The sequence below is a fragment of the Lycium ferocissimum genome, chromosome 9 (assembly GCF_029784015.1).
Source record: "Lycium ferocissimum isolate CSIRO_LF1 chromosome 9, AGI_CSIRO_Lferr_CH_V1, whole genome shotgun sequence".
NCBI lineage: Eukaryota > Viridiplantae > Streptophyta > Magnoliopsida > Solanales > Solanaceae > Lycium > Lycium ferocissimum.
The window spans coordinates 43,951,283-43,965,207 of NC_081350.1; the positions used below are offsets into that span (position 1 = coordinate 43,951,283).

Consider the following 13,925-nt stretch of genomic DNA (forward strand, 5'->3'; position numbering starts at 1 on the left):
GTCTGACGTCGGTCATAACGTACACGTATGCCCTTTGGGATGGCACGATTAAGTATATCAAATTATGTTTCTAGGATCGTAGCACATATCAAATCGTATTATAGACTCATCACATTTATCATTTGTCAAACGGAACAATGATCAAAAGTTCATTTAAGTACGGTGTAGAAATAAGTCAAACAAAACCATACAGAGGTCTCGGAACCGTGGGCCCACCTCGGGTCAATCGGGGTGGTGAACTCAAATTACGGATCATAGACCTTATGGAGTCATTCATGAGAGTTTTGGAACAACCCGACTCCCTTTGTGAAGGTTGCATACACATAAATCACTTTGACGACAATTTATAAGGAAACTAATTCAATTTTTACTGAATGAAATGGGGCCAATTTCAATTTCGGATTTCGAGAGACAGAGTCATATGTAAGGCTCGCGTCCGGGTCTATTACGTTTAGAACATGCCAAAGAATGAAGGGCAAGACTTTACATACCTTAGTTGCGCCTTACGCTCGTCCGGAGTTAATTCCCGTTTCGTCCAAAATCTACAAATGGTCATGTTTACCAATTGGCAATAGTAAGACTTTTATAATTCAAATCTTTAATTCACTATTTGTCTACATAAATTTGGGTAGCATCTCCCCTACACATACTACATCCCCGAGATTTAAACTCGGCCAAAAAAAAATAGCAGCAACAACAACCACAACAATAACAACAATCATCAAAATCACGACAAAACGCATTCTAGTATAATTGTTCTTCCTTTCTACATAAGGCAACAATTTCCATTCCAACCTCACAATTCCAAGCTAATATCAACATTTCCATATCCATTTACTAATCAAAATCATTCCAACACCACTCGGGAGTATTCCATATCATTATACAAAATATTTACAAAATATACAAAAATTTCACCAAAACCATAATTCATCCGAAACTTCTAATTTTCGACATAAATATTCATAACACATTTTCATCTTCCAATTTTATTAACAATAATCATAATTTGCACCTTAACAATTTCATTTTCATAATTACATAAATCTACCATAAAATCACAAAACTTCCCATAACAACTTAACAACCAACCTTCCATGCTAATATGGACTTACATCCCTCCAAATCCACCAACTAACATAAAAATTCACATTTAGACTTCACTTCCATAATTACATAAAAACTACATTAAAATCACATAATTTCCTATAATCATTTTCAACAATTTTCCATACCAACTTGAACCATCTTCTTCCATTTCCACTACAAGGTTTCAACAACACAATTAACATAACAAATAAAAATTGGTTCATCCCTCTACACACACACATGCACACCCACGGCTATATATATATATATATGTATATTCACCATGCAACTTCCATGTTTTTATGAGTTCTTCTCCTTTCTACATTCCACAACATAAACAAACCTTCATAACATAATAAAAGGGAATTAATTCTTACCTTTTTCTTCCAACTTCTTCACTTGACTAAGGTACTAATTTGATGAAACAAGCACCCTATCTTCCAAAATAACTACACCAAGTTGTAGAGGACCCTTAAATTAGTAGGAATACCACAAGAAAATAATTTTTGGAACAATATTTCAAAGGGGCAAAAATCATGGACATGGCCGAATGGCCTCTTTTGTTTGCTCTTCTTTCTTTTGTTTTTCTCCTTTAAGTTTGTCTTGAAAGTTCCATGGGATTATGACTAATATATATCCCTTTTTATTAATTCATCACATGGATGAATTATGTTGGGCTTGGGTCCTTTATAATGGACCATGGCTTGGGCCTCTTCTACTTCCTTTTTTTTGTTGAGCCCAAACAATTATGGATCCCTTTTTTTTTTTTTAATTCCCGAAACTAATTCCCAAAATTCCAATTTTGCCCTTGACCTTCTTCCGTATTTCCGCTTCAATAATTCTCATGAATATCACACATATGTTAAATAAAATAAAAACACAGCCTTATTTCCCACAAGGCAAGATTATTCCAAATTTTTCAAATGCGCAAAAACACGGGATATAACAATGACATTGTCATCACTGGAGTGATTATGTAGGAATAACTTCTCTCAAATCATTCTAGCATTTGAGGTATCACACGAAAGACTTGGGGCAACTGAAATACTTCTTGGGAATAGAAGAAAGTAGGAGCAAGAAGGAAATATTTCTATCTCAAAGGAAGTACATCCTTGACCTGTTTGAAGAAACTGGAAAGTCGGCAGCCAAGTCCTCTACTACTCCAATGGTTCCTAATATGCAGCTAACAAAAGATGACGGTGATCCCTTTGATGATCCAGAGAGATATAGGAGATTAGTTAGGAAATTAAACTATCTCATTGTAACTCGTCCGGATATTGCTTTTGCAGTAAGTGTTGTTAGCTACCATGTCCGCACCTACGATCAAACATTAGGCAAACTTTGGAGCAAATTTTATGCTACTTAAAAGGAGGCCTTGACCGGGCATAGTATTTAGCAACAATGGACATACTCGTATTAAGTGTTTTGCGAATCGATTGGGTTGGATCCAAGATTGATAGAAGGTCTACTACGGCTATTCGTGTCTTTGTTTGTGGAAATTTGGTATCACGGAGAAGTAAGAAACGAATGTTGTATCTCGATCCAGTGCTTGTAATCCAAGTATAGAGCTATGGCACAATCCAAATGGGATATTATGTGGATACATCACCTTTTAAGTGAAGTTGGGTTGAAGTATCCTACACCAGCAAAACTTTAGTGTGATAATCAAGCTGCCCTTTATATCGCCTCGAATCCAGTGTATCATGAAAAAATTAAGCACATCAAGGTGGACTGCCCTTTTATACGTGAGAAGATTCAAGAAAACTTGATTTCCACAAACTATGTGAAGACGGGAGAGCAGCTAGCTGATTTGTTCACAAAGGCGGTGAATGGTGCTCGAGTTAGTTATTGTGTAACAATGTCGGGCATGATCATATATATATGCTCGAGCTTGAGGGAGTGTTACGGTAATATTGTTGGAAGATTTTAAATATATTATATGATTGTAAATATATGATATTACCTTGTATAGCTAGCTAAATCATAGGAGAGATCTGTAGGAATCATAGGAGATCTGTAGAATATTTTTTTTTCTTTGATAGACCCTCTTCATCTGTATAAATACATGTAACCTTGACATAATAGAATTATCCTCTTCTTCTAAACTACATTTTCCAAGAAAATACCACGGTAGGTGGAGTGGGGGTAGGGATGCTGGGGATAGGGATCACGGGCGTCGATGTGAAGATGAGGTGTGTTGGAGGTATGCTCAGTCAACAACTCAGTGAAACATCAAAGGTATGCTCCTCACTTGTATACAATGTGAAGAATCGAAATCCATTTTCAAGAAGCTATGTGATATTATTATTCTTTATAGTGTCCTAATAATATAATACTTTGACACCCATATAACACCTAATTGTCTATTCATAATCAACCCTACCATAATCAACCCCTTCCTACTTTTTTCTTTTTTCTTCCTTTCATATTTATTTGGGGGAAAGGAAAAAGTAGGAGATAAGAAAGACAATTGAAAAGAGGGCAAAAATATAATTAAAAAAGAATGTGAACTTCTTTTTCATTCCCACATTGATGTGTGAGTAAAGCAGAGACAAAAAAATTTGGGAGAAAGTTGAACATTTTAACTTTGAACATTTTAACTAACACGTTTTCCAAGGAGTCTAAGCGTCTCAAAAAGAGTATAGAAAAAGTATTTGTTATTCTTTGAATTGTTTGTCATAATCAAGACTTTAGAAGTACATACCAGTATTTTAGTTCACATGTAACGACTAGTTTTATTCTTATTTTTCCAACCATTTACATTGGTCGGCCATAATCTATGTTGCTCGGACTCTTCACTTTCGGTGCCGCACCCGTGTCGACACGATATGGGTGTGGGTGTGGGATCCATACCCAATCTAGTCAACTAATTTTGGGTACTTTGACCAAAGTCGAGGGAGAAATAACAGATTCAATGATTTATCTAATCAAACCAAAAGCTATGGTGAAATTGAAGAAAATGGAATAATTTATATATAGAAATTTCTATGTCACTCCTTTTCCTATTATCTCTTTCTGGGATTCTCCTCTTGATCAATATTTTTTTCTCAAGTTTTCTACATAAAAGCCATGTGGTTCGCTTGGTCACATGCAACAAGGCATTGTGCTAGGCTCAGACCATTGTTCGGGGCGTGACAACTTATATGTTTCTACCCCAAGTAAAATTCCCAAAAAAATTTGCATTTAGCAAATGCACTTATAAATTGCATTTAGCGAGACTGCAAGAGTGACTTACCCCCACGATATGTGGTGGAGTGACAAGTACTCCACATCCTTAACCGTAAATTTCGGATTCGAGTCCCCCTAGTATGGAGTCATCTTTGTTAGGAAGCCCTTTTCCCTACCGTGGAACTTATCGGTGACTCGGATATAGTCGTGCCCCAATACGGTACCGTACACAAAAAAGAACTTATAATCACATTTGAGTGCGACTTATAAAGCACATACATAAATCGGAAAATAACATTCCGTAAAAATGACTTATAATTAAGTTGCATTCACTATAACTGCTAAAAAAAAGGAATCAGCCACGAACAAATTCTATAGTTAAACAGTAAATCGATAGCTAATACTAATTATCGATGGATTAGCAGATTGTCACACAAATTTGTTGAGTACGAGCAAATTAGCGATGGATTGTAGCTAAATTTAGTCTTTTGTTTTGTTTGTAGATGTGACTTGCGCCTTATATAATCTATCTATCTATCTATATTATTATAAAAGCATGAATATAAATGTTAGTTGACCAAAATATCCTTTAAATATTGAACGACTTATATACCCTTTTAATCTAATTCTATCATATTTGTATTGTTTATTTGGGTAATAAAAAATATCATAATTAAAGATTGAGTTTAAAACAAATACTACTCCTGAATTTCTGTTCCCAATTTAATTAATTAGAGAGTCTGTACTATACCTTCAAATAAGAAGTTATCCAATCGGTGGCTTTCTTTGTCTAGCAGTACTTTTGTGATTAAACATGCTTTGTCTGTGTACGTTTTTACTTCTAACATAGAAAATGATTAGGTAATTAATTATTAGACTATATTTTAATTGGTAAGTAGTTCTAGATCACCTCATATGCTTGGTGCTAAAAGATATAATAAGAATAGAATACTAAAGTAAAATATTTATTTCAAGACAACGAGTATAGTAAATATTGGATAAAAGTATAATCTCGAAGATTTAATCAATATTTAGGTTTTCATTTCTATTAACTAATAGTAATTAATAGATATTACTAAATTAGAATACATTAATATTTGATAAAATAGTTGTTTCCATTAATATTTATAGACAACAAATGAATTTCTTATTTGTTGCTCTATTCAAGTACTTAGCTTGCTATAAAAATAATACAATTTACAAGCACTTCAGTCATATATGATAGACGCGTAAATTTCATTAGTAGAAATTTAACTTCGAATTTATCACATAAAAGCCCAAATATATATGATTGTTGACCCAAATATCTTTCAAACATTGAACAACTTTTATGCCTAAAGTTAAATATTCCATTCGTGAAGTAATTTAACGTTGGATATAATTAGATTATTGGACATAAAATTCTTTTAGGATATAATTCTAATTGGTTTTGGACGACAAGACTAACAACATAATTCTAATTCTTCTTGGACAGAAACAAGTAAATATAACAAGAATGCTATGAAATGTCTACTACTTCTATATATTACAGTAAGAGTTTCATCGTTTTTTCTCATCAATACTACATAAGAAAGTCAAGATTGATTAACGGGTCCTTTTAGAGGTAATTTGCATCTTTTCCTATCATTTTTTTTTAAATAGGACTATCTAACAACTAAAATAAATTAAAGATACAATCATTTATTATACATGTTGTGGGATTCCTCCAAATATTCATTGATTGTTGCAGAGTAGGTGACATTTTTTTGCTGTGAAAGCTGAGGGGATTAATCGTATTTTGTTATGTGTTTTGCATGAAATTGATGATTTAATGAAAATCGGATATATTCGTGCAAAGCACGAACATAGAGACTAGTTATCGGAAAAGGGTAAAAATTGCCCTAACCCAAACTATTAATGAAGGGTAATTTAATGAATTTCGTACACTTAAAAGGACATTTTGACCCTTTCCCGTATAATTATTCCTTTAACCTTACAAAATCCAAACGGAAAAGGGCCAAAATTACCCCTGAACTTTAAAAATAGTTCATCCACGCCTTCGTTATACTTTTTGTAATAATTATACCCTTACCGTTATACTTTGGACCAAATATGCCCTTGAGTATAACGGCATGCCACGTGTCGGTCTCTCAGTGGCCAACTTATTTCCCCTCTTATTTTTCATCCGGATCAAGCAAATACAGATCCGACCCAATCAAATTAGTACCCAACCCGTCAATAACATATCATACCCAAATAAAGAGAAAAGGCGATAAATAGTCCCTTATCTATGGGAGTGGTCTAAAATGGTCCCTTAACTATACACTTACCGGTTTTAGTCCCTTAACTATTAAAAAACTTATCAAATTTGGTCTCCGTCTATTTTTTTATACAAACAGCATATAAACTCATAAACCTTCGTGAGATTAATCGTTAAACCATTTCTCAGACCTATATTTCTCTCTCCCTACTTCTTTTTTCTCAAGTTCCTCTTGTTTTAAAAAAAAAAAAAAAAAAGAGTGTCCTGGCAGTTATTACAAAGTTTGGTCTTACTTGCTTTTTAGTGAAAATGGTGGACTCACATAGTTACTTTATGCCTCTGTGGTGGACTCACATGTTATAATTATTATTTTCTTTTGGGGTTTTGTTTTTAGTGGTTTTAGGGTTCTTGTCTGGTCCTGATATTAATGCGGGGTTGGTGGTATAATGAAAGGTGATACTGTTTTAGGATTTTTATTTTTTATAAAATATTATTTAGGGTTTGGTCGGTAGAATTTTATATTGCTTGCCACTTCTCAAATTTGCGCCTAACACCACCATTTCATGTCTCTTTCAAACGAATAACTCTAATTACCCATTTCATGTCTCTTTCAAACGAATAACTATCCCATATTGAGTTAATCTTCAACTTCATCAAGCAAAATAACCACAAAAATCGAATCTCGAGCTATGCCCACCATCTTACTGAGAAAATGCCTGACTTTTTTATTTGGCCTAAAGTTCACTCAGTCAACAACTCAGTCAAACATCAAAGGTATGCTCTTCACCATTACATAATAAGTGGTATTTTTATTAAAAGCTCACTCCTAAAAATTAATGTTTTTACTAATTTAATGTCTAGAAAAAAAAAAAAAAAAGCTGCTAAAATTAGGAATGTTTTTACTAATTTACCCCTAATTTAATGTCTAGAAAAAAGAAAAGCTGCTTACTTATAAGGGAAATTTTGGAAGAATAATATTAATTTCTTCGTGAAATCATATGGTACCACTTATGTTGAAACAAAATAAAAAGCCTAACACTATTTATTTAGAACCGGAGGGAGTAGTGTCCTAATAATATACTCCCTCCATCCCTATTTTATGTGATATTATTTGACTTGGTATGAAGTTTAAGAAACTCCCTCCATCCCTATTTTATGTGATATTATTTGATTTGGCATGAAGTTTAAGAAAGAAAATAACTTTTAAAAATTAGTGGTTCAAAACAAGCCATATATACTTGTGTGGCTGTAAATTATATGATAGAGTTAAATATAAAAAATTAATATTCTTTTTAGGACAGACTAAAAAGAAAAGCGTGTCACGCAAATTGGAACAAAGGGATTAATTAGATACCCATATAACACCTAATTGTCTATTCAAAATCAGCCCTACCATAATCAACACCTTCCAACTTTTTTCTTTTTTCTTTTTCTTTCTTTCATATTTATTTGGGGGGACAGGAAAAAGTAGGAGATAAGAAAGAAAATTGAAAAGAGGAAAAATATAATTAAAAAAGATTGTGAACTTCTTTTTGATTCCCACTTTGATGTGTGAGTAAAGTAGAGGCAAAAATTTGGGAGAAAGTTGAACATTTTAACTAACACGTTTTCCAAAGAGTCTAAGAAGAGTCCAAAAAGAGTGTAGAAAAAATATTGTTTACAAAGAGTCTACGCGTGTCAAAAAGAGTGTAGAAAAAATATTTGTTATTACTGAATTGGTTGTCATAATCAAGACTTTAGAAGTACATCCAACAACTAGTTTTATTCTTATTTTTCCAACCATTTACATTGGTCGGCCATGATCTATGTTGCTCGGACTCTTCATTTCGGTGTCGCATTCGTGTCGACACGACATGGGTGTGGGTGCGGGACCGTACCCAATCTAGTCAACCAATTTTGGGTACTTTGACCAAAATCGAGGGAGAAATTTCGAAGAGATTCAATGATTTATGTAATCAAAATAAAAGCTATGGTGAAATTAAAGAAAATAGAATAATTTGTATATAGAAATTTCTGTGTCAGTCCTTTTCCTTTTATCTCTTTTCGGATTCTCCTCTTGATCAATATTTTCCCCTCAAGTTTTCCACATAATATCTCATAATTTAGGTTTTATTACTCTATTTTTAGAATTTTATATTGTTTTTTGTCGAATCCCCCGGCCTGTATCCGTACCTGGATTCTTATCCGCGAATCTTAAAATTTAGATCATGACGAATCCGACCTCTAGATCCGTACCCGTATCCGACACCCACACCCTAGTCCGAGCAACATAGGCCATGATGAAGTCTTTTTTCTAATCAATTTAGTAATTTACACTTGCATTATGAAAAGAATTTGCTCTCTTTGTGATTTTCACTATTTAAACCAGCAGAGAGCGCTTGGCCAGGTTCATAGGGAATTTGACCTTCTAACTGATTTCTTTCAATCTTCAGTTAGCATAAGAGAAAGCCATTCTTGTTAACTCCATAGTCATCTCTCTCAATACTACTGTACTGTAATGGATAATGAGATGATGAAGGCGATTCTGGGGACTGACTTTGAAACCTTTCTCTCCGATCTAATGGAAGAACGATCGGAGGCTGAGTCCATGCTGGACATGATGAAGCAGAACGATCTCGACGCCCTTGCTCTTAAAAGTGTTAACTTTCTCAGCTGTTCCCATGACGACATGTATTCTCTTGAGAAGTGCGCTTACCTCCTTTCCAGGTTGCTTAATGTTGATGATGACTTATGCACCTGGCGCAATCTAAGCACCTCCACTCAATCTGCCATCAAATCTTTTCTTCTTAATCCTATCATCAATTTTGAAGAATCACAATTCATCAGCAAAGTGCGCTGTTATACCATTTACAGGCTGGCTGCTTCACTTCTCCCAGACAACAACTGGCCTGAACTTTTGCCATTCTTGTACCAATGCCTCACTGATTCAAACAATTGCTTCAAAGCGTCAGCTTTCTTAATATTTGCTGACCTAGCTGGGGACATAGGTGAAACAATAGTAGTCCCTTCTGCAAAAACTTTGCATTCACTATTCCGTAATACACTGAATGATGATACCGTTGATCTAAATGTGAGGATCGTAGCCATGAGGGCTGTGATCAGGTTCATTCAGCATATGTCAAGTTCAAATGAAAAGGAGCGCTTTCAGGATTTGTTGCCGGGGATGATGAAGACGTTGACTGACGCATATCTGAGCAAAGGTGAGGAGGATCAGGTTGCAGACGAGCAACCCCTGACGCTTTTTATAGAGTTGGCCAAGAATGAGCCTAGGTTCTTGAGAAGGCAGCTAGTGGATGTTGTAGCCACCATGTTCGATATAGCAGAGGACGAGGGTTTGAAAGAGGAGACAACGCACTTGGCAGTTGAGTTCTTGATAACTTTGGTTGAGGCGAAGAAGAGGGCCCCAGGCATGATTAAGAGGGTGCCCTTTTTTATTAGCAGATGTTTCGCTATGTTATTGAAGTTATTACTATATATTGAGGATGACCCTGCTTGGCATAGTGCCCTTGACGCGTCTGATGATACAGGAGCAACAAGTTACTACTGTAAGGGTAAGAAGTGTTTAGACCGGTTTTCTCTAGCATTAGGAGGTAAGTCTATAGCTCATGTTGCCATAGAGCAACTGTCTGCTTACTCGGCTGCGCCAGAATGGGAGAAGCACCATGCAGCTCTCATTGCACTTGGTCAGATTGCTGAAGGTTGCTCAAAGGTACAACAATTGTCTTACTTGTGAATTAATTTGGGCTATGGTTTGGTTAAAACGCATATTATTTCAACTCGTAGCATTTAAGAGGTGCATTTGCTAGCAAACTGCTTAAATGACACTGTGTTCATTGCTTACAGGTGATTATTACCTTGAATTAATGGCTTCTTTCCTCTTATAGGTGATGATTAAGAACTTGGAGCAGGTGGTGGCTATGGTTCTCAATTGTTTCCAAGATCCTCATCCTCGAGTTAAATGTGCAGCTTGCTATGCAATTTGCCGGTTGTTGGTTGACTTCTTCCCACATTTGCAAGAAAAATGCCATAACCAAGTACTTCCTGCATTAGCTGCAGCAATGGATGATTTTCATCCACGAGTGCAGGTTTGTCCTATGTGATATCTACGATCTATGGATGCTGCATGTTTCCCACAAAAAACAATTGCAAGCTAAAACAAAATCAGATTATCATTGATATATGAAACAACCAGCAACAGTTTTTATTTTAAATGTGCCTTTACAAGGGGTTTGTTAAACCATACAATTGAATATCTTTAATGGAATACCAGTTTATTCTTTTTTTATTATTTTAAAATTGTTCTTTTATCCACAATGAGAATAATAATCGATTAGTTTTCTCTGTATATTCTAGTATATCTGATTCCTAAGAATTTTGGGCTTAACACAAAACCACATTAACCCAAACATTGCTACCTGGGGAGTTAGCTTTCTATCATGCCACTCAACTTATTGTATTATGCTTCATACTGATGTGATCTTTGAGATACTCCGAGAAGTCTTGTGGCTTCATTTGCTTAGTCATAACGCTTGGTGCCAATTGGTTCTCAACACTCACTTTTGCTTTTCTGCAACATGAGGCCATTAAGGATGTGTTCTGTAACATCCCTTCTAGAATTATGTGCAATTATGTTATAATTTTATTAACTTATTGGCTTCAGCAGTATGCTTTTGGAAGAACTTATTTAATGACTTTGTTTTGGTTGCAATAAGAGCTCTCTTGCTGACTTACTAGAACGTAGAATGATTATAACATATGAGATTATAGAGGAACTACTTATTACTAAACGTCAGGGAGGTATCTAAACTGTACCCTTAAATAAAGTTTGGAAAAAAATTCATAAGCCTAAGGATTTGGTAGATGCGACGTTACTTCTCCATTCAGTTGCTGATTCCAACTAATTTTCTCCTTTTACTCTTTGGCATTTTCATAGGCACATGCCGCAGCAGCTCTCTGCCACTTCGGTGTACCCGGCAAGCCAGAAACTTTGATACATCATCTAGACGGATTAGTTAACAAACTGCTTGTACATCTAAAGGTGTGCAAATATAGAGGCCACCAAATTAAAGAGGTATTTCACTGCTGACAAGTGTGCAAGAGACTAATTTTCTTTTTTTGCATTTTTGTTTGTTGAAAAGCAGAATGGCAAACAAATTGTCCAACAAGAAGCATTAAAAGCATTGTCTTTTATAGCTGGATCTGTTGAGGTATTAACTGGTGTGTTTTCTTAAAGTCAATTATATTTGTACCTATATTATGAAATCATGAAGGCTAAGATATTATACGCCAACAGGAGCACTTCCGAACCTGCTATGAAGCTGTTATGCCACACTTGAAAACTCTCCTGAGAAACGCAGATCTTCAATCTAATCTCATTGTTCTTTCATGTGCAATGGAGTGCATAAGCTGTGTTGTGATGGCTGTTGGCAAAGAGAAATTTAGAGATGACGAAAAGCAGGTCTTCTATTAATAGTTATGCCCAGTGGTTCCAGTACATCTTCTTTAGTTCCGTAAACATGGCTTGGTTTTGTTTTATTACAAAATAGGTTTCCCACAGTCAAACCATATTTTGCAGCAAGATAATGACAGGGATATCCTTCATTTTGGTTTCCTTCCTTTTTGCTTCTCTTGCCATTTTCTTTCACTGGTGTGAGCTTACTTTTCATTTATTTTTTTTTTTTTTTTTTTTTTTTTTTTTTTTGTTGTTGTTGTTGTTCTCATTAAAGGTTATGGAAATGCTTATGTCATTACAAGCGAAGGTGGATGATCCTACTACTACCAAATACCTGCTACATGTATGTGTTAATCACTTGATTTTAAGATCATAATTGCTTTCTATATGGGCCTCTCTTTATTTTCTTTATTTCATCTCAGGCATGTTGTAGAATTTGCGAGTGCATGGGAAAGGATTTTCTTCCCTATATGAATGTAGTCATGCCCTTCTTACTTCAATGTGCTCAACTTAATACCATCTCTATGGAGCAGTACAATGAAAACTATAAAGTAGATGCTAATAGGTAAGCTTTTATCATTGTGGTTTGACTTTTTCAGTAATTTGTGAAGTTTATTTGAATTTCTTCTTCTTTTGTTTAGTTATATAGTTAACCTACATTGGGTATAAAAGGCATCCAAAGTGTTTTATAAATATTGTAATTTAAAGTTTTCATTTGGATGCTCAAATTCTTCCAAATACTATCAGAGCCAACTTTTGACTAGTCCATTTTCACAAATGTCTATCTGTGTTAAAGTCCAAGGTTGAAATACAAAATCCGGTTACACATGTTAGAGGTGTTGAGCTATGATAAGAAAATGGACCTTGAGCCTAACTCAACTCTAAAAGCTAGTTCAAGAGGTGAGGATTGCCCATGAACAGATAAAGTGAAAGAAATTAACTTAAACACAAGAAAAAATAACAAAATATGAGGCAGAATGTAGCTAAAGACATGTAGCCGCCGGTCAAATACAACGATAGAAAAATGAAATACGCAAGATTAAGTTGGATGTCTGAAACAAATACTGCAGAAATTTTCAAAATGGCACTAAATGAGATATAATTTGTACTAGTACTATTTTATTAGTTTAATTTATAAATATTTATTAGTTCTAAATAAATATATAATTATATATCATAAGTTTTTAATATTCTCTAATCAATTAAACTTAGGATTTTAGTCCTTTTATTAGCTTATATATAGATTAAAAAATTGTTATTATCTATAAAATAATATAATAATATTGATTATATATATGTAATAAAATATTTTGGTATTTGTTTATTAGACCGAATATTCTATTGAATATCCAACTTTTTAAAAATGCATACCAACTACTATTTTACTGAAATAGTGGTACCAAGAATTTCAGTTTTGATACTATAATTCGATATATATGATCGTCTCCAACAGAAACACAAGTGCACGCGGTCAACAAGTAATATAAAAAGATGTAGAGTATTGTTCATAACGAGGAATTAATTGTTACATTTGAAAATAGATTAGCAAAAGCCTATGTGTCACTATTTTTCATTTAATCTTCTCTTTAAATATACTCTGTTTTGTTTTCTCATTCATTAAATATAATCAAATTCTTCTATAGATGTGCAGTCACCACATCTTTAGGAGCACTTGTTTCTGCCTTACTCAAAAACTCTGTATTTGTTTCTTAAGATGTGTAGTTAATTAAATAATTACTTCTATTGGATATGATTGATTTCTAGTACAATAAATCTTACTTAAGCTTCAAATCTTGCAGTAAAGAGACACTAGAGATGAAAGCTAAAGCCTGTAGATTGCTATGTTGGTATGCTGAAACATTGAAGGAAGACTTTTACCCATGGATTTCCCAGGTTGGCGTGAATGATCACCTGCGTGTTTTCTTTTTCTATGTGCTTTCAAGAGAAGTCAAATTAAACAAGCGATATCAAAGGCTT

General features: G+C 34.3%; 1 protein-coding gene across 19 annotated transcripts in view; it reads left to right on the top strand.

The window, feature by feature from the left end:
• The window catches only part of LOC132030992 (uncharacterized), a 29,713-nt gene that overhangs the window by 11,307 nt on the left and 4,481 nt on the right, over positions 1-13,925 (top strand). For 6 of the 19 annotated variants that reach the window (XR_009408150.1, XR_009408149.1, XM_059420812.1 and 3 more), the window contains exons 1-8: positions 8,659-10,205; positions 10,381-10,581; positions 11,430-11,534; positions 11,638-11,703; positions 11,790-11,954; positions 12,223-12,291; positions 12,371-12,513; positions 13,748-13,841. Coding sequence is in view for 16 of the 19 variants with exons in the window: in XM_059420812.1 (XP_059276795.1) it covers positions 8,994-10,205; positions 10,381-10,581; positions 11,430-11,534; positions 11,638-11,703; positions 11,790-11,954; positions 12,223-12,291; positions 12,371-12,513; positions 13,748-13,841 (2,055 nt within the window). In the remaining 3 variants the exon portion in view is untranslated. Of the gene's footprint in view, positions 1-7,083; positions 7,271-8,649; positions 10,206-10,380; positions 10,582-11,429; positions 11,535-11,637; positions 11,704-11,789; positions 11,955-12,222; positions 12,292-12,370; positions 12,514-13,747; positions 13,842-13,925 lie in introns of those variants that run through there. The other 13 variants (XR_009408151.1, XM_059420817.1, XM_059420813.1 and 10 more) reach the window with 8 other exon arrangements.